At 55.2% G+C, this 23882-nt stretch overlaps 1 protein-coding gene across 6 annotated transcripts; it reads right to left on the bottom strand.

Annotated features, from left to right (window-relative positions):
• Positions 1-463: 463 nt before the first annotated feature.
• On the bottom strand, positions 464-23876 carry MTSS2 (MTSS I-BAR domain containing 2). Of its 6 annotated transcripts, none has more exons than XM_040443079.1 (15): positions 23737-23876; positions 18742-18803; positions 18577-18650; positions 17696-17780; positions 17520-17611; positions 17366-17440; positions 17025-17033; positions 15939-16096; positions 15401-15508; positions 14429-14526; positions 12715-12937; positions 4218-4292; positions 3707-3883; positions 3362-3527; positions 464-3283 (listed from the first exon to the last, which is right to left on the bottom strand). In XM_040443079.1, the coding sequence occupies exons 1-15, from the start codon at positions 23803-23805 to the stop codon at positions 2538-2540; spliced, it is 2217 nt and encodes a 738-aa protein (XP_040299013.1). In that variant the 5' UTR covers positions 23806-23876; the 3' UTR covers positions 464-2537. The 6 variants fall into 6 exon arrangements, with proteins under 6 accessions (XP_040299013.1, XP_040299016.1, XP_040299015.1 ...); XM_040443082.1 differs by having other exon boundaries at positions 12715-12841; XM_040443081.1 differs by lacking the exon at positions 4218-4292.
• Positions 23877-23882: the final 6 nt, after the last annotated feature.

Genomic DNA, 23882 nt, shown 5'->3' with positions numbered 1-23882 from the left:
TGGAGGTATTCAAAAACATAGGTCCTGATACTGGACCTGGCCACTCCTGCCCCTCAGCCGGGATCTGGGATGGGAAAGGGCAGGGTGCCAGCGCTGCGCAGGGGCAGATGAACAGGGTGGAGGAAGCCAGGCGGAGGCAGGGGTGTTAAGTACAGTACAACTTTATTAATACTGGAATCTTCACAGTGCATTTGTTACTTGTAGCAGTGACTATTTAAATGGGGGGGGGGAGGGGGAGGGGGCAGGGAGGAGAGGATAATTTATCCAGAAACGGACAGAAAGAAAAGAAACAAAATGGTTCAGATGGGATGGGGGTGGGGTGGGGAGAGGTGGAGGGAAGAAAGGGTGAGTAGGAACCAGGAGGGGAGACTTGGGTGGGGAAATAAATTAAAAAAAGGAACAAGTTAACAACAGCACCAGAAAAGTTACTTCAGTCAAAAGACGCTTTTGAAAAGAATATTTCTCTGTACAAAATGAAAAAAAAAAAATGAACGTAAAGAAGTCCCCCAAACCGAAGTTTGTGATATGGGATGGCTGGCTCGGATCCCAAGGGGGTGGGCCTAAGAGGTGGTCACTAAATGGGAGAGAGGTGGTCAGGGGGATGGGGGAGTTATGTACAGCCCTGGGGTGGCTTGGAGGAGAGGGGGCACGAGTCTGGGAGGGTGGCTGTGCTATGCCCACCCCCTCCTTGGGCCTCCCAAGCCACCCCCCACCCCACCACTCCTTACCCTGCTCACATCACACATCCTGCATCTCACTCCCTCAGCCCACTTGGGTACACCCCTCCTCGGGGCTTCCCAAACTGGCCACCTGCTCTCCCGGCCTCTTCGGGCCCTCCCTTGCCTGGACTCTCTCCAGGTGCCCACACTTGGGCTCTCGGGTTGGCCTGAGCATTCAGCGAGGCTGTTCTCAGACCTAGCGACTTACAGATACCATTCTCCGTCTCCCCTTGGGGAGCCTGGGGGGCTCCATCCACTCGGGGGCATCCTTGGTTCCTCAGAGCTGCCTGGCTGCCTTGCTTGGACCCCAGTTCCCTGCAGAACTGCCAGGAGCTCCAGCCTGGCGCTGAGACTCAGACCCAACCCCATCCCACCCCAACCAGGAAAAGCCTGCTCTCCTGACCCTGGGAGGCCCCTGCCTTGTGGTCCCGCTGCCCTGTGAGCTTGGCTGCTCTCTCTGCTGGCCTGCGGGACAACAGGAAGCCCTCTGCTCGCCCCAGACGCACCTGCTTCTACCTGCTTAGAGCTGGCATGCCTCGGTACGTGGAGGGGAGGGCACCCCCACCCCGCACCTAGCGCGGACTGGACTCCAGGGTGGGGGGCACTGCACCGGGATGGCATCTCCTCTGGCAACAGAGAGTCAAAGCCAATCTCCCTGGACCGCCCCTGCTCCCATCTAAGCAGACGTACTAGAGGCCCCACCCTGGCCCTCTCCAACCTTATTTTGGCTTTGCTCCAGAATCTGGAGAAAAAAAAAACAGCTGCCCCCTGGCTTTGGGGAAGCCAATTAGGCCCTCCTTCTCCTGCCGTGGGCCCGCCAGGCCACTGCGAGGACCCCTGTCCGTCAGGCACTCTCGGACACCCTGTACCGTCCACCCTGTCCCCACACACAGTCCTTGTCCAGTCAGCTCTATTTTATTATATTCATAAAATAACCCCCCACACCCTGTGCAGTTCCAGCCCCTACCCCCACAGGTGGCCAAAACCATGACCAAAGTGCCACGAGAGTTAAAGTCTCAACATGCCCAGATGAGGACCATACATCTGACCCTCAGGCCTCTGGACTTCTTCCCTGCTGCCCTGCCCCTCAACCCTGACTGTACCTCCCATAGGAGGGCAAGTCAGGATGGGATCCACCTCGGGGTCCACAGCCTCTTCTGTGTGGGTTCCCAAGACTCAACTTGGGGCCTGTGGCCCTTGGGCCTCCTTGCTCCACAGCAGGCTGGGCCTCCCAACTTCAGTCTGCCCCCCAACTGCCACTCTGTGGAGCTTTTCAGTCAAATCTGACACCTTAGCCGATTGGGTGCCTGGCCCCTCCACAGACAGCCCACCTCCCTGATTCAGAGGAGCTTGGGACAGGTGCAGAGAAGGAAGGAGAGGGGCCTGGTGGAGGGCTGTGGGGGCCAGCATTCAGGAGAAGCCCCAGGCACCGCCAACCGAGGGGAGAAGTGGGGTCAGGTCAGCTAAGCTGTGGCACTGCGGGCCCAGGCCAGATGTGGAAAAGGCAGGGCCTGTGGAAGAGGAAGAGGAGGGGCAGAGCAGGTGAGAAACGTATAAAACAGGCTCCACATCCAGTTCAAGGCCTGCAGGCTCAGAGCTGGCGAGCTCTGTTAAAGAAGTCACTTCCTGTTTAAATGTGGAAATCCAAGGTGAGTGTCTCTTTCCATCAAGTGGCTTTTCCTCGCGTGACTTAAACGAAAAACCAAAAGCTTGCCTGGCTCTGCTCTTCCCTTGTTGTTGCCTTCGCTCTGAGTGGCCACTGTTCACCAGCCAGGCCACCTGCCTCTCGCGGGGCCAGAGGGCGGGAGGGCAGTGCCATCACAAGATGCGGGGCGCCGACCTGTCGTTGGTGACGGTCCTGCGGAGACGAACCCCGCGCCGGATGGCCACCAGCATGTCTTCGGCCGGGGGGTCGCCGGAGGCTGCCGGGGGTGGACTGGGTGTCTCCTCTGCGGGGGTGGCGGTCAGGGCTGTAGGGAAGGGGAACTGGCCCTCGCCCAGCGCGTGGGCGCCCGCCACCAGCTCCCCGAGCTTCTCCACCAGGCTGTGCCGGTTGGCGGCCAGCTGCTGCTGCTCGTCGTCGTCCGCCAGCCCGGGGTAGCTGGCTGCCTCTGGGGCAGGGCTGGCCCAGGCCGTGTTGGGCAGGCTCAGCCTCTTCGGTGAGGCCTTGGCCAGGTCTGGTGCCAGGGGCGAGGCGGCTTCGTCGCTGTAGAAGACGCACTCCTCGCTGCCCGCCCGTGTGGGCCCTGCGTAGCCAGGGGAGTCGGGCACTGTGGGTGTCTTCACGGGGACGATGGGCGGCCGGATGGGGATGGGGCCAGCGCTGGAGAGCGCGCGGCGCACGGCGGGCTTGGTCGAGGGCGTGCGGCGGATGGTGGCCACGCCGGGGGGAGCGCCCGAGGCGCTGGGCAGCCCCGCGGTGGAGGCTGGGCGCTTGGTCTGGATCAGGCGGCGGTAATTCTGGGCGATGTTGCTGTTGCGGGGGATGGTGGAGGACTTGTCGAACTCGGCCGGACCCTCGCCATCTGCGTCCCCATTCACCGAGTAGCAGTCGTAGTCGGAGCCTGGGGGCACGGGATGCCGTGGGCTGGGGCCTGGGGCATGTGAAGGCCCGGTGCCCCAGCCCCAGCCCCGGGGCCTACCTTGGGAGGGGATGGTGTCCTCGGAGCAGGATGGCGTGGTAGTCTGCGTGCTGTAGCCACTGGAGTACTGCAGAGAGTCCCGGCTGCTCTTCTGGTGCTCTAGGCTCAGGCCGCGGGTCAGCACCATGGCCAGGTCACTGGCCGCTGGGGACACCTCTTCACCATGCTGGGGGTGGTAAGACTGCAGGCTGAGGCCTGGCTCCCCGCTGCCCCCCTCGGCTCAGACTCCGGGTAGCTCCCACCAGGTGGATGGAGCTGGCCCCGAGACCACCTGCCGGGTCTCCTGGCACTGACCTGGGAGTGAACGGGGGCACTGGCTGGGCTGCCAGGGGAGCTGATGCCTACCTTGGCTGCGATGGTGGCAGGGGACATGCGTGGTCTTGGTGCCTCCTCTCCGCTGGGGCCCAGGGTGCCCCCGCTGGCCAGGCCTGGCTCTGTGTCCCGGGGGTGTTCCAGTCGGTCCTTCCTCCTCTGCAGGCTGGTGCCTGAGGGCTGCTCATGGGGACCTGCTTTGGCCCAGTCCTGCAGGGCATGGCAGATGGGTCAGGGGACCCTTGGCCCTGCCGTCCACGGCTGAGGGTCCTCTCACTACAGTTGAGATACAGGGTTTTCAGGCCCGTGTGGGGCCTCAGGCTCAAGATCACTGTCAAGGGCAGAGCATGGAGGGTGCCATGACCCCTGGTTCCTGCCAGTCCCAGGGGTAGGATGGCATGACTCAGGAAGGAAAGATGTGAGGTGTTGGGAGTGGCTGCAGGTGTGCCTAGGCGGCTTTTCCTGCAGGGAGCAGGCACTCTGCTCCCCACTCTGGTAGGCCCCGGACCCTCCCTGAGTCCCACTGCAGGCGGGGAACACTGACCGAGGTGGGGGAGCTGCACTCGCTAACAGACTGGCAGGTTTCCGAGGCCTCCGAGGACGCAGAGCTGGAGGACTTCTGCCATGCAGAGGAGAGCAGGTGGGCGAACGGGGCAGGGAGGCAAGGAGAGAAGATACCTGGTCACAGCACCAGCATGCAGCAGGACATTCGAGTTCAGCACCACACCCCGCCGCCCCTGCGAGCGTCTGCAGGCCGAGCGCACACTGTGGGCACTGACCAACCCCGTGGCCCAACCCAAGAACCATAGGTTTTGAGAACGAACGACAGGACTTGCGGCTGCTGATGGCCTGGATGTGGTGGGCAAGGGAAGGAGGGACGCTAGGAAGGACAGCAAGGTTGACGGTGTCCCTGTTTTCTCAGAAGGGCAGGCGTGGGGGAAGAAGGGAGTCTAGAGTTCCATCCTGCACATGCAGAGCTGAGCTGCCTGTTAGGTATCTATGGACAGATACAATGTCGGCAACTGCATTTACAAGTCTGGAGTTTAGGGAGAAGTCAAGGTTGGAGTCACAAGTCCAACAGCCTTGAGACAGAGGAAGGTCACCTTGGCAGTGAGGACAGTTAGAGAAAAGGTTCAAGGACCTCAGGCGCACCCACATTTAGTGGCTGGCAAGAAGAGGAGGGTCCGGTGAAGGAGAGTAACAAGGAACTGCCAGAGAGGTGGTTAGAAAACCGTAAGCAGACGATGTCACAGAACTCAGAAGGACCTGCCCGTGAGGAGAAGGATGGTCAGCAGTGCTGAAGCTGCTGGGGGTCCATCAGAGGGCACAGAGGCATCGTGGACACCTCAAGGACTATTTCATAGACTGGGGGGAGGGGGGGCGCAAGTCCACTTTTGAGCGGACCGAGTGTACAGGGGAGACTCTTGCTTTGGCCGGTTGTGGGGAGTAGGTGCCATGGGAAACCCCCAACTGCAAAGAAAACACAAGAATGAAGGGGCACCTGGGAGGCTCAGTTGGTTAAGTGTCTGACTTCGGTTCAGGTCATGATCTTGTGGTTTGTGGGTTTGAGCCCCGTGTCAGGCTCTGTGCTAATAGTGCAGAGCCTGCTTGGGATTCTCTCTGCCTCTCTCAAAACAAATAAAAAAAAAAAGAATGAAGATAAAAGCAGCCAGGGTGGGCACAGGACCACGAGGGCTCCTGGGGGCACATGTGGAGTGCAGCACAGTGGTTGGGAGACTGGACAAGGGGCTAGGTGGAGAGCTCACCCTGTGATGGGGTCCATTATTACAGCACCTCTGCCCTGTCAAATTCTCCAAATCATCTTTAATTTAGATACTGGGATATTTCAGTTTGTGATGAACCAAGATCACCAAAACAAAAGGAAACAAAGCATCACAGGTGAGGATTCAGATGAAGCAAGCAACAAATTTGGATGTTTATCAGTGTAATTGTTAAAGCAAAAACCAATGGAAAAAGCTCTTGGAACAGTCAGTGGAAAAATTTAGGGCTAATTCATGAACAAACACTTAAACAGGGCTAGACGAGAGCTTCCTTATCTGATAAAGGGGATCTTCAAAAATATCAATACCTTTCCCTCTGAGGATGGGAAAAAGATAAGGATGCCCAGGATCGGGATGCCTGGGTGGCTAAGTCGGTTAAGCGTCCGACTCTTGATTTTAGGTCAGGTCACTATCTCAGTTTCGTGAGAAACTGTGATGGTGCAGAGACTGCTTGAAGTTCTCTCCCTCCCTCTCTCTTTGCCCCTCCCCTACTCGCAATACATCTCTCTCAAAATAAACAAACTTAAAAAAAAAAAAAAGATGGCTACCATCACCATTTCTGTTCAACATTGGAAGTCCTAGCAGGCAGTAAGGCAAGAAAAAGCAGTAAAAAGCAAAAGGATTGGAAAGGAAGAAAACAGTGGTCATTATTTATAAAAGACATGATTGTTGTATAGATAGAATATTCAAAAGAATCTATAATTATCAGACCTAAGTGATTTTAATATAACTTAATAAAATCAATTTACCAAAAAAAAAAAAATCAAGTTTCTAAATATCAGCAGCCAACAAAAAAAATCCGACAAAGCCAATATAATTTAAAATAGCATCAACATCAACTACCCAAGGAAAAAAATCCAGTGAAAGACGTGCAAGATCTTTATATGCAAACTGCAAAACCTTACTGAGAAAAGGAAAAGCCAAAATAAATGGACAGATTTATGCAATCCCAGCCAAAACCCCAGGAGGTGTTGTTACTGTTTTTCTGATGGAAACTGACAAGATGGTATTAAGGAATATAAGGAATTACAAAGGCCAAGGTGATACTGAAGAATAACAAATCTGGAAGACTTCTGTTACCAGATATCAAAAATGTTTATAAAGTTACAATAATGAAGACTAGTATGGTATTGTAAAAGAGCACAACTCAACCAGCAGAACAGAATATAAACTTCCTTGGGTGCCTGGGTGACTCAGTTGGTTAAGTGTCCAACTTTGGCTCAGGTCATGATCTCACAGTTTGTGAGTTCGAACCCCACATCAGGCTCGCTGCTGTCAGCAAAGAGCCAGCTTCCGATCCTGTGTCCCTCCCCTCCCCACTTTCAAAAATAAACAAACATTAAAAAAAATAAAAACACAAACTTCCAAAACAGCTACAGGTATACAGGTAACACTGCAGTGCAGGGGGGAAAAGATGGCCTTTTCAATAAATTGCTAATTAGTTATCTGTATGGAAAAAAGGACCCCCATCTCATACGCCCCCCTGCCCCCCCCCATCAATTCCTGATGAGCTGCAGATCTAAATGAAAAAGATAAAAGAAAAAGGCTTTCAGAAGAAAATGTCTTTGTGACCTTAGAGTACACAAACATATCTCAAGATACAAAAAGCATTGGAAATTTTAAAAAATGAATACACTGGACATCCATTAAAATTAACAGTTTTACAAAGATGTAAAAGATCTGTTTGCTGAAAACCACAGAAAGCTTATGAAGGAAATTGAAGAAGACACAAAGAAATGGAAAAACATTCCATGCTCATGGATTGGAAGAATAAATATTGTTAAAATGTCAATACTACCCAAAGCAATCTACACATTCAATGCAACCCCAATCAAAATTGCACCAGCATTCTTCTTAAAGCTAGAACAAGCAATCCTAAAATTTGTATGGAACCACAAAAGGCCCCGAATAGCCAAAATAATATTGAAGAAAATCAAAGCATCACAATCCCAGACTTTAGCCTCTACTACAAAGTTGTAATCATCAAGACAGTATGGTATTGGCACAAAAACGGACACAAAGACCAATGGAATAGAATAGAGAACCCAGAATTGGACCCACAAATATATGGCCAACTAATCTTTGACAAAGCAGGAAAGAGTATCCAATGGAAAAAAGACAGTCTCTTTAGCAAATGGTGCTGGGAGAACTGGACACCCACATGCAGAAGGAAGAAACCAGACCACTTTCTTACACCATACACACAAAAAAACTCAAAATGGATGAAAGACCTGAATGTGAGACAGGAAAACCATCAAAACCCTAAAGGAGAAAGGAGGAAACAACCCCTTTGACCTCTGCTGCAGCAATTTCTTACTTGACACATCTCCAAAGGCAAGGGAATTAAAAGCAAAAATGAAGTATTGGGACCTCATCAAGATGAAAAGCTTCTGTACTGCAAAGGAAATAATCAACAAAACTAAAAGGCAACCAACGGAATGGGAAAAGATATTTGCAAATGACATATCGGAAAAATGGCTAGTATCCAAAATCTATAAAGAAGTTACCAAATTCCACACCTGAAAAACAATCCAGTGAAGAAATGGACAGAAGGCATGAACAGACACTTTTCTAAAGAAGGCATCCAGATGGCCAACAGACACATGAAACAATGCTCAACGTCACTCCTTATCAGGGAAATACAAATCAAAGCCACACTGAGATACCACCTCACGCCAGTCAGAGTGGCTAAAATGAACAAATCAGGATAACTATGGATGCTGGCAAGGATGTGGAGAAAGGGGAACCCTTTTGCACTGTTGGTAGGAATGCAAACGGGTGTAGATGCTCTGGAAAACAGTGTGGAGGTTCCTCAAAAAATTAAAAATAGATCTATCCCGTGGCCCAGCAATAGCACTGCTAGGAATTTACCCAAGGGATACAGGAGTGCTGATGCATAGAGGCACATGTACCCCAATGTTTATAGCAGCACTTTCAACAATAGCCAAATGAAAAGAGCCTAAATGTCCATCAACTGATGCATGGATAAAGATGTGCTTTATATATACAATGGAATACTACTTGGCCATGAGAAAGCATGAAATCTGGCCATTTGCAGCAACGTGGATGGAACTGGAGCATATTATGCTAAGTGAAATAAGTCAGTCAGAGAAAAAACACATACCGTATGCTTTCACTCATATGTGGATCTGGAGAAACTTAACAGAAGACCATGAGGGAGGGGAAGGGGGAAAAAAAGTTGTAGAGAGGGAGGGAGGCAAACCATAAGAAACTTTTTTTTTTTTTTCTCATAAGAAACTCTTAAATACAGGGAACAAACTGAGAGTTGATGGGCGCTGGGGGACAGCGGAAAGTGGGTGATGGACAGTGAGGAGGACACTTAGTGGGATGAGCACTGGGTGTTGTATGGAAACCAATTTGACAAATTATATTAAAAAAGATAAAATTAAGAATTTTAGGTCATTAAAAGACCCAATTAAGAGTAAAGGCTCAGAGAAAACCCCAGATGAAGGAGTGGTGTTGTATCCATAATACATAAGGAGTTCTAGGATCAATAAGAAAAAAAAAAAAAAAAACTTAGTAGAAAAATGGGCAAAATCCTGAATAGGTCCTTCATAAAAGAGGACAGCCAAATGGCCTTCAGAAGTAGGAAATGGTGTTCAATCTCATTCCTCATTAGGGAAGGACGAATTTCAAACACAGGCGCTACCACTATACACCCCCCCGGAAGGGCTTAAATGAAAAAGATGCAAAATACCAAGGGCTGGTGAGGATGAAGAACAGCAATAAACCATTGCTATGGTATTCTTGCCAGAAATGTATGACCTCCATCTAATTATGTGAAGACACAGGACACACCCAAACTGAGAGACGTTCTATAAAATACCTGACTGGTATTCTTCAAGAGCATCAAACACATGAAAGAAGAAGGGCTGTAGAGGTGCTACAGACCGGAGAAGCCCCAAAAGATACAACAATTAGATGTGACACAGGGTCCTGCGCTGGATCCTGGACTCCTGGACCAGAAAAGGGATCTGAGTGAGAAAACGAGCAACATTTGGAAAAAGACCATAGGTTAGTTAATAGTATTGTGCCAGTGTTCGTTCCTGGTTTGGTAGCTACATAACAGGTTAACATTAGGGGAGCTTGGGAGGAGCAGGTGGGAACTCTGTACTCTTTTTGCAACTTTTCTACAAGACTGAAATTATTTCAAAATAACAGTTTAGAAAAAAAGCCTTAATGGAAAGGTTAAAAAGCTGTAACCTAGACTTGAAAAGTAAATTGGAAGACAGACCTGACTAAATGATCCAGAACATCATACCGAGAGGCGGGGAGAAGGAAAATGTGATAACTGAGAGAACCATACACAGAAGGATAAATGAGAAGGTCCAGCAACACACTGAATTGGAATCTCAGAAGGAGAGAACAGAGCCAAAGTAGGAATAGAGAAATCATGGCTGAAAATTTCCAGAACACGTGAAAGACATGAATATGAAGATACAGGAATACAAACCCATCAAATGAGACTAAATAAAAACAAATCTGCAACTAAGCACAAACTGAAGAGCAAAGATGTTACAAGTGACCAGGGACGCAAAGGCCCAACAATCTGACTGATGGCAGACCTCTCAATCGACAATGGAAGCCAGGACACAGTGGAAAAATACCTTCCAAGTGGTGGAGAGAGAATAACTGTCACATCAGAATTGTGTCCCTGGCAACACTTTCAAGACAGACGACAAAAGGAAGCATGTTTACAGATTTTAAAAAACCCCGAGAATTTACCACTACAGATCTATTCTAAAAGAACTTCTAAAGGATGTGCTGTATACTTCAGAAAGAAGAAGAGTTAAGGTATAAGAACAAATGATGAACAAAGAAATGTGTAAACATATGGGTAAATCTAGACAAATACCGTATGCACAAAATAATAGTCAAGTTAAGAAAATAAATGTCATGTGGTGCCTGGCTGGCCTAGTTGGAGCGTGAGACTCTTGATCTCAGGGTTTTAAGTTTGAGCCCCACAATGGGTGTATAGATTACTTAAAAATAAAATCTTTAAAAAGGAAAAAGAAGGAGGAGGAGGTAGAGGAGGAGGGGGAGGAGGAGGAGAAGAAAAATGTCATCTGTGAGTGTTATAAAAAAGTAGAGAATAATATATATTAGCTTATAAGTTGGGAGAACCCACTGGTGACTGAAGTTAAGATATTTATTGAAGTCTTTGAATTATTCAAGAGTTGGGCCCAAGAATGCATGGTAAAATTTCAAGATATCCTATAAAAGAAATACAATATAACTTACAGTTTAGTAGAGGGAAACAAATGAGAGAAGGAAAAAAAAAGTAAAGGACAAGGGAAGAGACATAAGAGGCACAGAAAAAGTAGAATGTATAAAAAGACAGGAATCCAAATATGTCAATAATCACAATAAAGAGAAGTAGACTAAAAATGCCAAATCAAAAGATAGAGGTTGTCAGACTGGATAAAAGAGAATCTAGGCATCTGTTGTTTATAAGAGACTCATCTAAAACATAAGGATATAGTGAGTTTAAAAGTAAAGAGATGGGAGGGGTGCCTCGGCTCAGTTGGTTAAGCCTCCAACTTTTTTTTTTTTAATTTCTTTTAACATGTATTCATTTTTGAGAAACAAAGAAAGACAGAGCATGAGTGGGGGAGGGGCAGAGAGAGAGGGAGACACAGAATCGGAAACAAGCTGCAGGCTCTGAGCTGTCAGCACAGAGCCCGACTTGGGGCTCGAACCCATGAACTGTGAGATCGTGACCTGAGCCGAAGTCAGACGCTCAACCAACTGAGTCACCCAGGTGCCCCAAGCCTCCAACTCTTGATTTCAACTTGGGTCCTGATCTCACAGTTCCTGGGATCCAGCCCCACACGGGGCTCTGCACTGACAGCATGGAGCCTACTTGGGATTCTCTCTCTCCATCTCTCTCTGCCCCTCCCCTGCTCTCTTTCTCTCTCTCTTGCGAAATAAACAAACATTAAAAAAATAAAACAGATGGGAAATGGTAATATAAATCTTGAACAGGATAAAGCTGAGATAGCTGTAGTAATATCAGACGAAACAGGCTTTTAGAAAGCATTGTAAGGAACAGAGGACCATCATGTTAGAAGATTGAATTCACTATGAAGACTTAATATCTTAAACTTGTCTGCACCTAATAAAACAGTCTCAAAATATGTATAGCAAACATGGATGGAACTATATGGGAGAAATTAACAAATCTAAAAATTTTCAGTTATAAATAGGTAAAGCTGATAGGAGTGAATGAGAAATAGGTAGAATTGGTCAGTGCAGACAACTCTTAAATTTCCTTGTGAAGGAAGCTAGGTGACTGGAGGATAACATGGAAGGAAGGGAGGGCTTTTAAGATGCGTGATACTAAGAGTGCCTGGGTGGTTCAGTCGGTTAAACATCTGACTTCATTCAGCTCAGGTCATGATCTTGGGGTCCACGAGTTCGAACCCTCCATCGGGCTCTGTGCTGACAGCTCAGAGCCTACAGCCTGCTTTGGATTCTGTGCCTCCCTCTCTCTCTGCCCTTCCCCACTTGTACTCTGTCTCTCTCTCAAAAATAAATAAAACATTAAAAAAATTTAAAATGCGTGATACTGGAGTTCTTTTGTGTACTGACGGGAATGAGCCCGCAGGGGAGAGAGACTGGAAGTATAATAGGGACATCTTTGAGCAAAAAACCCAGCAAAACATAAAATGCTCAGTCCAAATGGAGGCACTAGCCTTGATGGGGGAGGAATAGGAGACTGTATCCAAATGCAGTCACTCCTGATACCCTGAGGATAGCCCCCTGGGCAGGTGGCCTGACCTCCCTCTGTTTTCTACTGTGGCCCCTGTGTTTGCCCATCTCACTGAGGCTGTAAGGATCTGAGCCTTCATCTGAGGAGATTCGTGGACCAACCTCTGGGTTCAGAGTGAGTTGGCCCAAGTGTGCAGAAGCAGGAGGATGTCCTGGGGCTCCTGGGGATGCCTCCTAGGACCAGCCACCTTGTCACAATAAGCCTAATGCAGGGGGGAGGGTCACAAGTGATCAGAGCTGCTAAGCTGCCCCCTTGGGGTCCCATGGCTGGAAGAAGGCGGTAGGTAAGGAATCGGGAAATGAGGAGGTAGTGGGGCCACAAAGCCCCTTGCTGACATGGCTGTGGCAGATGCTGACTGCTCTAAGACCTTCCCCACCTCTCCTTAGCCAGGTTGGTCCCCAGTGAGGTGGTCCTGGGGACCTCCCGGCCAGTCTCAAGAGCTGTAGGCCCTGCAGACACCCTCTCACCTGGCTGGTGATGTCTGAAGGCATGGGTGAGGGGGGCTTGGAGTAGGTGGCATCCTGGGAGACGAAGCCAGAGTCGTGGGAGGAGACGCTGGAGAGTCGGGCGGTGGTGGCGGCTGGCTGTGCCAGGCTGCGGTAGCGACAGGTGGAACTGGGTGAGTATGTTTGGGCACCCCCAGGCCATGGGGCTCCGCCACCCTTGGCACTGCTACTGCTGCTGGGGGCGCTGGGGGAGTGAGGGAAGGGGTACAGCAGCCAGACGGGGAGACAAAGGTGTGTGTGGAGGGGAGGGTGACAGACGAGGGTGGAGGAGAGAGGTGAGGGGCAAAGGAAGGAAAAGACAATGTCAGACTACAACTCCTTAGACCCAGGTGCCACAGAAGAGCTGGATTCTGGGACAGGGCAGGGCCTGGGCAGGGGATGGCACACCAGAGCTGGCCCAGTGCCTGCCCCCTGAGCACCCCAATGCTCCAGGGCGTGCCCAGGGCCGAGCAGTCTCTTTGCCTCCTACTCTGCCTTTAAGAACAACAGACTTTGGGTTGGTGATGGAGAAACCGAGTCACTAAACATCAACCTCGTCCCAGTTGGGCTGGAACCTGACACAAGTCTGATCATTTCCGGACTGCCTCGTCAAAGTCTGGTATTTGCCATCCAATCCTAACTGGATGTCTAGCATGCGGTGATGATCCGTGTGGATTCTGGACCCACCATTGTCCTCACTCCCTTCGCCCCCTGGAGGGTGTCCAGCCCTGTGCAGCTCATATCCCCTGTGCCACCATTTCACTCTCGGGTAATGTTCCTGGCAGTTGAAGGTTGCCTTCTTTCTGAGCCTGACCCTGAAGCTCCTCAGCTCGTACCCTTGGTTATGGGTGTCCTCTGCAATCAACCCTCCCTGCTGTGACGGCCACCCACCTGGGGTCCAGCAAACCCAGACCCTCCTCCCTATACAGGAGCTGCCGATAGCTGTGCTTGGCTTACTTTTCATGCCCAGGTGCTCAGCCAGAGGTGGTTCTGGGGAAAGGGAGCCTGGCGCAGAGGGGCCTCCCCTCACCAATAACTCACTGTGTGCTCACTGCCCTCACACCTGTAGAACCTTGAATCTTAAATGTCTCCTCCAAATCCTGCCCTGGGGCCAGCCCTGGAGGCGTCCCTGATCCTGAGCCTGCATGGTGACTGAGCGAGACTTCAGGGGCCAGCACGGGCACAGGTTGCATCCAGGAAGCAGGCAGGTTAGAGTGTCCCTTACCTTGTGACCTCACCACACCTTGCCAGAAGACTCTGTGCCCCTCCCTGGTCTTAGGTTCTTATTACTATCCTCCCACCCCCACTGACTCTGCTGGGCCGGGCAGAGCCTAGTAGTGAAATTATGGGACTCTGTGCCTCAGTTTCCCCTTCTGTGAAACGGAGACAACACCACACCTGATACGGTGGTGTTAGGATTCAATGAAGAAAATGCATAAAGCGTTTAGTATGGCAACTGGCACATAGTTACTGCTCTGTAAACGAAACTGCTCTTGCCTCCTGCTTCCTGCTAGCACATGCCTGTACTGGCAGCAGTCTCGAGATACGGGTCCATTTGTCCTCTACGCTCACAAATTCCTTGGTGACGCAGTCGGGTGAATTCTGAGGCCCTGAAGCGATTCCTGATTTGCTGAGAGCTTACCCATTCCCTCCTGGGGTGTCCCTGCCCCTCTGTCCCCGTCAGTCCCGCACTGACCTGCACATGCTGGACTTGCGAGAGCCGGAGCCGCTGGGCGATGATGGGGGGGTCTGGTATGACCAGCTATAGTCAGAGCCCTTCAGGTCTTTGATCACCTGGACAGGGACATGGATGCAGGTCACTGGAGGCAGCTCAGCCTGTTTTCTGGAGGACCCCCAGAGGGCTGGTGGGGCCAGAGGCCCCCCTCCCCCCGTCCTCCCTATTAAGAGCCAAGCCCCAGCAGGAGACCCCCAGGGGAGTCTGAAAGCAGGACTGCCAGATGGCGGAGTGGGGGGGACATCAAGGGAGACTGCCCTCTCTGCTTCCCAGGGATGCTGTCCCCAGGCAGGGGGCATGGGAGAACCAGGTGTCCCCAGAACTCACTGGCAGAGGAGCCAAGAGAGTGACCATGAGGGACACCATGGGGTTTAAGTCCTGGCTCTGCCGTGCCCCTTGGGCAAGTTCCTGGAACCTCACTGAGCCTGTTTCCTCCTGTGAGGTGCCCCCAACGGTTCTTGTCTTGCAGCGCATTGGGGTGATTCAACGAGATGGCCGGGGAAAGTGCCGGGCACACAGCGCCCAGTGAGCAACACCACAGGCCTGTCAGATGGGACTGATCCTAGTGCAGGGGGAGCACTTTGGGGAGCTGAGCAGGGTGGCCCGCATGGGCAGGTGTGCCTGTTTGTGTGCCTGGGAAGGTACCGGGTCCTGGGTTTGGATGGAGGTAGGAGTCACCAGGTCTGGCCTGCTCAGGTGGAGCCTGTGGGCAGACACAGGGCCAGGCCCCACGGGACTTCCACCCGTCTGCTCTCAGACTGAGGCCTCCACTGGGTCCTGGGCACACCATCCCTCGCCTGGACAGGTGCTCCCGGATGTCCCACCATGCACGTTGGGACCTGTCTGGTTCTCTGTCCCCTCTTTTCCTCTACTGTCTCCAACTAATGGCAGGCCATCCCCTCCCCTGCCCCCCAGTCCCATGGCTGGCCGAACCTGCTCACTGGCGGGGGGCAGCTTGTGGGGCTCCGCAGTCAGCACCACCAGGTCGTCGATGATGCCCTGCAGGTGGGTGATCTCTCCCAGCATGGTCAGCTCGCCATTCTGAGGAAGCAGCGGGTCAGACCCTCTGGCCCTGTCCCTGCCCCCCACCCTGGAGGAATGAGCCCCCTCTGGCCTCTCCTCTCTCATCCAGTGCTGCTTGGGTCTGAGGCAGCCTGGGCCTGGACACCCAGGGGTTGGTGTGATCGTACGTCCAGACCAAATTAGTGCAACACGAGCTACGAGCTGTGTCTTTGGGCTACGAGCATGTGGCTCTGAGGGTACCCAGCCAGGCATCACTGAGAACTGGCTTTTCTCAGGGGTCAAGTGGTCAACCACAGGCATGGCCCAACCTGCTGGGGCCTCCAAGTCACCCCTAAGGACTCCCATCAATGGCTCCCACATCTCGCTTCTTGGGATTTCCTGAGATTCCTGGAAACTCTTCAGCTAGCCCCATTGTGGGGATGCTCAGACACCTCTCTGAGGGACCCACCACCACAGGCTGCAGGAAAGTGATGAAGGTACAGAAACGGCCGCGCTCCTCGATCAGGGCCCGGCGCACCGCCTGCTTCTCTGTCTCTTCCAGCAGCAGGTACATGTCGTTGACGTCCTGCAGGGCACTGTCCAGCTGGGGCTGCAGATCTCCTTTCCCTGGAGGGGTTGGGAGGAGAGGCCGCGCTGGGGACGCCGGCCCGGCTCGCTGTGTGCATGGCTCAGGCCCCGTGGTGGTGTCCCCGGCGTGGGGCTGGGCCCTGCCACGGGGGCCAGGGGACCAGGGAGGGCAGCCAGGACTCTAGGGCTTGTGCAGGGGTTGGTCCCAGAGCAGGCAGAGTGGACAGACAGACACAGCAAAGACACCAAAGCTGCAAAGCCACCCAGGACCTGGAGCGGGCAGAGCTCAGGTGAGCCCAGTGGAGGCCTCCACAGCTGAGGCTTCCAACCCCTTGGTTGGACACCCTCACTGCCCTTGGGCCGGCACCACCTCACCTCACCTCACCGGGAGAGGGTGGAAGCAGGACAAAGTAGAGCCCGGGGACTCAGCTGTAGGCCAGGCCACTGAAGGGTGTGTGTGGGAGGGTGGGGTAGGGGTGGGGGGGGGGGTAAGGAGAGCTAGGGGCTGGGCCCCGGGGGAAGGGAAGCGGGTCATTTCAGTGTGCGCTCCCACTCAGCTCAGGGAGCGATGCACAAGGACAACAACGGCAACACAAAGAAGCAGCGAGAAAGACAGAGAGAGGCAAGAGGATGATGTAGAGATGGTGAGTCAGGAAGTGAGAAGGCAACAGGTGACCGGGCGGGCCTGGGGGAAGTGGGGCAGCCAGGGCCTGTGCCCCCCACCCCGCCCGGCCCAACCCCTCTTGGCCTGGCAGACTGACCCAACAGTGGCCTGGGACTCATCCCTGGCCAGGGGCCCCCAGGGCCCCAGGGGGACTATGCCCCAGGCCCCTCCCTCGATGGACCGACCGCTTTCCTCGCTCCTCCTTGGCCTGGAGAGACTCCTTCCAATGGCCCTGAGCTGGGGGAGACAGACAAATGGGACAAGGACGGGAGGAGCAGCTGGAGGGAGGGACATTTGACTTACCAAGTAGCTCTACAGGAAGGATGTGGGAGGAGGAGAGGAGGAGAGACAGAGAAAGAAAGAATGTGTGAAAGACAGCCGGATGGATAGAGCCGCTCCTGGGGCAGGGGTGTGGGGTACCTGGGCCTATTGGGCCTCCTGCTGCCTCCCTGAGAGAGGAAGGCCTGGACCAGGTCTGGGGTGCAGGGAGGCTCCCTCAGTCCCACCCAGCAGGTTGGAGGATCCTGTGTCCAGGATAGGGCCCCTCCGGCCAGTATGACTCCCTGGGGTACCCCATAGCGTGTGGGGGTATACCAAGCGGGGCCCCGTGGGGCTATGCTTCCATGGGCAGCCGTGGGCTCTACCTTTACGCGCTTTTTTCTGCAGCTTCAGCGTGTCTGAAGACTTCTTCTTGATCTCGTGCCGGGCTCGTTTGTATTCTGTGCAGGGGATGAGAAAGGAATGCTGTCATGTGGGGCTCCGCACGATGGGGACAGGAGGCCCCAGCCCCGGGCCCACCTTTCGCGTGGTCCTTGTCCAGCTGGTTGGCTGACTTCTTCCAGTCCTCGATGCGCTCCTGCAGCGGGTTGATGAGGCTCTCCAGCAGCGCGCTGTGGGTGGGGTGTGAGGGTCAGGGCCACCAGGGGACGGTCTCACTGCGTACCCACTCCCGTCTACCCGCGGCGCCCACTCACTTGGTGAATTGCCGCAGCTTGGTCTCGATGCTGCGGTGGCGCATGCACATGCGCGTGAGCGCTGAGCCAATGTCCCGTGTGGCCCCTGGCGAGGCAAGCGCGCAGCGTGGGAAGGGGCCCGCAGGGGCTTCTGCAGTCCCAGCCTCGGCCACGAGGTGGCGCGCCGGCCCACGAAGGCCGCGCCCGCAACCCGCGCCCCGCCCCCAGCACCGCTCGGTCCCGCGATGGATGGATCCGTGAGGGTGGGGATTTGAGTGGTCCTCAGTCTTTGCCGCGACTCTCCTCTCTGCGGGACCAAGGCCCTGCCCTTCCCGGCGGTGCCCGCCTGCTGCAGCTGCGGGTGTTCTGGTGGTCAGGCCAGCGCTAGAGGCTGTGCAAAGGGCCAGCCCAAATCCCCTCCAGCCCTACCGGAATCCCCTCCAGGTGCCAGAGGCAGGCGTGAGAGTGCAAGGGCCCGCGTGACCTTATTTCTCACCACCTGAAAGTGAGAACTACTTGAACTAGAAGGCAGAAGAGACGCCAAAGCCACCGGGGAGTACTTGCCTGCCCCCGTGTGCTCTAAGACAGGCAGATGAGGGGGTGAGACGCCATAATCAGACTCACTGTTACAGAAGGCTGGACAACTGTGGTCGAGCTGGCGGCCCATAGCAAGAACAGAAGCCCCCCTGCCCGCCCCCGTAACATCCCTGTCACCGTTCTCCCACTCTTGCTTGTATGCCGCTAGTGATAAGAGGCTCACTCTCTACACAACCAGCCCATTTCATTAGGGAATGGAATTTAAGGTCCCAACTCTGGGCTGGGTGTCCTCTCCCTCACTCATCCTCCACTCAGCCTTTCCCAACCTGGGGCAAACCCAACCTCCAGCCACACCCCCTCCCCACCTCGGGTGTTGGTGGCCATGTCGGCCACTTTCTGAAAGGCATCCAAAAAGGCCACAGCAGCCAGCACAGTGGTCCTGGGGAGACAGAGAGTGGGATGTTCTGTGGGTGAGGTGTCCTCTCCTCTGCCTATCCCCTCCCCAGCTGGGGCACCCTCAGCAGCCTCACCTCAGCTGGGAATGCAGCTTGGTGGCCTTGGAGTTGAAGTCTTCCCAGATGGGATAGGAGCTCTGCCGGGGAGATGGGAGAGGAAATCAGACACCATGGATAGGCTCCCCACATGCCCCCATCCAGACTCTTGGCAGTTTCTGAGACAGTGGCCCCCGCCCCATGGAGAGAGGGGCTGCTGGCCCCTCTGGGATGACAGAAGACCAAGGTCAGAGCCATGGGACATGAGGAAGGCCTGGCCCTGGGAACAGGTGTTTTTGGTCATTCCTCCCTCCCTGTCAGGAAGTCTGGCCTAATGTCTACAGCGGCCACCGTTTTGGCCCACATCCTCCCTCAGGGGAGACGGAAACAGAAATGGCAGGTCCTGTACCCTCTGGGCTCCCCTGGGTTCTGGCAGGGATTCTGGGCTAAGCAGCATGAGGGGCACTGTGTCCCTCTGGACACAGGTGACGTAGTCCACATGACACAAGGGCAGGGCTCAGGCATGCCAGGTCTCAATGGGGGCCCCCACCCTGTGCTCCGGAAGCTGCTACCGGCCAGGCCACCCATCCATCCCAGGCTAGCAGCAGTGATTCCCAGGTCCAGGGAGGCTGTGACTGCTGCAGGGCCCAGCCAGCCCGCCCGGGACAGCCAGGCCCCAGGCTGAATGGGGCCTTGTGTGGCCAACAGAGCCACCTTTCTCCACCCCCGGCTCCCCTCCCCTCCTGGGGACACAGTGTGGCCTTTATCCCAGCCTGGCCCAAAGCTCTGAGTTGGGAGGGGGTTTCCCAGTAGGGAGGCTGGACTCTTGGCGACCAAGTTGTCCAGTCTGATCAAGGGGCTTTTCTGGCTAATGGGCCTTCCCATGGCTGTCGGGTCCTGGAGAAACCTCAGCCGTGGCCTGATGGCCTTGTGGCGGTCCTGATGCTTGAAGGGGAGCCCAAGGCCAGCAAAGCACCAGCCCCCAAGGGCCTCTAACCCTCCCTTCCATGTAGGATGAGGTGCTGGGGAAATTAGGAAGGCAGAGACCCCAACCCTCAAGGCTTCAGAAGGAGGCTCTGCCAGACTGGAACCCAGGGGCAGGTTCGAGACAGCTTCTCTAGCTGAGGACAGCCTGCCGGGGTGGAAAGGAAACACGGCAGCTTCTGACAACCTTAGAAATTCCCTCCCTGCCCAGCCCAGCCCCGCCAGTGCCCAGGGAAAGCAAATATTTGAGAAGTTCACACAGGCTGGAGAGGAACATGGGCGCAGTTCAGGGTGAAGGAGCCCGGTAGGTTGCCCCTGGAAATCCCGAGGAGCTGACCCTCCCCTTGGCACCCTCAGGAGTCTTCTGAAGGGTGGCAGCCTCACACCACCTCGGCACCCCAGCCCCGAAGCCTTGCTAAGACCTCCAGGGAGAGGAGACAATGCTGAGGGGACAGGGATCCAGAAACAGCCGTCCTGACCTCCAGGAAACCTTCTCAGCTCCTCAGCAGCCTTGGAGCACAAGGGACTGGGAGAAACTGGGGACAGACAAGTTCCTACCCCATTCAAGTCCTTAGGCTGGGGCCCGTCACCCCAGCCTCCAGCCGGTCAGGCTCACTGCATCCCAGACCGTCACACCCGCAGCTCTCTCAGTGCAGCGGGGACAAGACAGGACTTGGGGGAGGCCGGGCCCAGCTCCTCCTCAGCAGAGGGACCTGAGCACCTTGGTCTCTGAGGACTGAAGCAGCCAGTGTCCCCGGGGAGGGTCCTCAGTCTTCACCTGGGCCCCTGCCCTCACCTTGGCCGTGCTGTGGCTGTCGGGCTCTAAGACTCTGGGTCACTACCACTAGTGACAGTGACTGCCACTGCTCGTCAAGTGGCTGTGGTAGGCCGCGCACCCCGCGAAGCCCTTTTCATTGTGTGGTCGCGTCGGATCGGATATTTCACAGGGCAGTCCTGTGAAATAAATCCGACTGTCGCCCCCACTCTATCGTTCGGGAAGCTGAGACTCAGAAAGATGAACTGACTTGCTAAAGGCCACCAAATGGGACGGGCAAGATCCGATCCCACGTCTGACGAGTCACTCCACTGACTTCCAGGGGTACAGAGAGATGAACATCCGGGCAGCAAGGGTGGGAGGCGATGGGAACTGCAGGGACGGGAGAAACGCCCTTTCTGTCCCCAGTGCAGTGGGCTGTGCTGGAGGGGAGAGGTCACATGCTCACCACTGGAGGTGCTCAAGTGGACCGGACAAGACTGACGCAGAGGCCGCAGGACTCCCGGCCCTCAGAGACTCTGTCTCTGACCTGGTGGTGGTTTTAGTCCCGACACGGGCTGTCTGGGTGAGCGACCCATGCTGTGATCCCTGAGAGAGGGCTTTTTGGGTGACCCCGGGCTAGGGCCCCTCTCTGAGCCTCAGTTTCCTCACCTGTCAAATCAGGAGGGGAACCACACCTACATCACTGGGTCAGTGTGGAGACTCGAGGAGGCAGGGAAAAGGAAACGCACAGCACAGCGCCCAGTATACAGTAAGCGCTCAGTTAATGCTGGCTAAAAAACAGGGGATGCATGACCCCTGCCTCTCTGAGAGAAGCCTCTCCCACCCAGCGGGGCTGACATCCAGGACACACTCCCCACTCTTGAGAGGACAGGCCTAGTTTATGGCCCCACTTTCTGGATGGGTCAGTACTGAGTGGAGGCCACCTTCACTCGTGTGGAAGGTGTTTCACCCGCCCAGTCCTGCCATCTTGGGCAAGTCCCTGCCCCTCTCTGGGCTTTGGTGGGCGGCATGGCACCCAACAGGCATCAGAGTGGTTAAATGAGGCACAGAAGGCAGGGGAAGCTCCTGAGGGCCCCTCTCCAACCCTCAGCTGGTGCCCTCCTCCCGGCCCTCAGGCTCCAGGTGCAGCTTGAGGAGGCTTCACTCCCCGCTATGCTGCCACCCCCAGCCAGAGCCTGTGCTTACAAGGGGCTGTCCTGGGGCTCGTGGACATGCTGTGGACAGGCCTTGGGGGCAAGCTCAATCTCCTCAAGTCAGCCGCCTTCCTCTATGGAAGCCCTGCTGCTTCTGTGGCTCAGATCACTGAGGGAAATGGCCAGAAATTGTAACCCCGTCCCCTCCCGCCCCACGCAATCCAGGGGATGGACCTCCAGGTGGCCCAGTCCCCTGCTCTGTCCCTGGCCTGAACACATGCACGTGTCATAGGTGAGTATCAGTACTTGACATCACCCCAGGTGAAACCTTTCCCAGTTCGCCTCCACAGGTCAGAGAATCCTGCCTGCAATCTGCTATAGTCTGATCCCAAAGTCCCTTGCAAATTGCCTGGAAAGGGAGGGAGAGTCCTGCCCCTCTTCTCTGAGCAGAGAAGCTGCTGCTCTCTGCAGTGTTACGGGGAGGCTGCCAGCGGGAGGAGGGTGTGGGAAGGTCCCATTCTCTGCCAGCCCTGGGAGTAGCTGGGGGGAGGGTGGTCTGGGCTGCCTGGTCCCAGGAAGGGATCTGAGTGCCAGGCCTGTGACGTCCATAGCACAGGAGGGCCTGCCGAGGGCAGTGAGGCCAGAACTTCTGAGGGCTGGCAGAGGGGCTCACAGGTAGAGTTGCAAAGGATGGAGGTCTCAGGGGAGCACCCTATGGTGGGGGGTGGGGGAAGCCTATATGCTGCCAGCCCTGTAGTCCAAGGTGAGAATGGCCTCAGGACTCTTCTGAGGGCTGGGGCTGCTCCCCTGGCAGCACTGAGAGCCTCTGGTGGAAGGGCCCGCCTGGGCACCGTGGGGCTAGCTGCACCGGTGTGTGGTATGGCCTCCTGGGCCTGTGATGTCACCGTGGGATTCTATGTTGTGTACTTGGGAATGTGCGATAGGCTTCAAAGGTGGGGGCTCTCAGGTGGGGGGTCTGAGAAGTTCACGTGAAGGGCCCAGTGCTCTCCCCCCACCCACAATCCTGCCTCAGAGGAGAAGCGTACTAGCGTTGTTCCTCTACCTGCCCCCCCCCCCCCCCCCCCGCCCCCGCGGCCTCCCACCGCCATCCTGTCACTGGAGCTGGAACCCCTCTCTGCCTAGTCAGTCTGGGCCAGGCCTGCTAAACCCTGGCTTCTCTGGGCAAAGGATCTCTCTTGCTCCGCGGATCAACAGAGAAGGGTGAGGTCAGGGAGAGTCGGACAGTCTCCTTAATGACCTTGAGCCATTCCCAGGCCTCAGTTTCCCCACCTAGCGAGCTAATGGTGGGCCAAGAGTTGGTGGCTGGCTCCTGTCTGGTATTGGCCAATCAAAGGCTGGGGGGTGGGGACTGGTGCTGAAGGTCTGGGATGGTAGTAGGCTCCCCCTTGGGGTTGCTCCAGAAACCCGAACACTCTTCCTTTCTCCCCCCCAAGGTGAGGACAGAGGCCTAGGAATGCAGAGACAGTCAGCTTGGAGACCTTGGAGTCCTGCAGCTTCCTAGGGCCTGTTGCAGGAGATCTGGGGGGTGGGAGTGGGGATGTGGGGGTGGTGGTGGCAGTCACAGGGTCGAGCGCGGAGACCGAGGCCGGCGGAGAAGGAGTTAATGGTTCTCCGCTTTATTATTTTTCCCTGCTTTGGCGGTGACAGCATTGTCTGGGCTCCAGGGCCGTCCGGGCGGGTGTGGGGGCGGGGGGGGGCTGGGGAGGGTGCACAGTGGTGGTAGGGGGCGGAGGCCGGCGAGACCCCGGACCCATTAAATTTAAGGCCTTAGAGTCGACCCCGGAGCGAAAGCCCATTCATGATTTGGGGGTTGGGGGCGCAGAGAGCCCGCGTGTGCGCAGGCTCCGGTTGGGACCCCACGGGGGCGCTACGACCCGGGCGACCTCGGGTACAGACCGGGGGCGCCGCACGGGCACCCTGACACACAAACACCCACACCCCTTCAGACGGGCGCCCCAAGACCCAGGCGCACAGCTGACGCAGGCCGGACACGTTCAGACAAGGACACACACACATCGCGGCGCGATGCCCGAATGCCCGCCGTCACTCGTCCCCAGAGGGGACCCACATCCGCACCCGCGCGCCCGCGGGGCGGCCAGCTCCGCCGTACCCCGTTACCTTCATGTCGTTGACGATGGCCTGAAAGAGCCCGCCCAGGGCGCCGCACTCTTTCTCCGCCGTCTCCATGCTCGGGCCGGGCCGGGCGGCAGCGGCGACGGCGGGCGCGGGCAGGGGAGCAGGGCGCCGGCAGCCAAGGGAGCCGG

Source organism: Herpailurus yagouaroundi, unplaced genomic scaffold, assembly GCF_014898765.1.
Source record: "Herpailurus yagouaroundi ecotype Mexico unplaced genomic scaffold, PumYag 190, whole genome shotgun sequence".
NCBI classification, from domain to species: Eukaryota; Metazoa; Chordata; class Mammalia; order Carnivora; family Felidae; genus Herpailurus; species Herpailurus yagouaroundi.
Note: the sequence above shows the minus strand (reverse complement) of the source record. Positions and strands in the feature narration are given on the sequence as shown.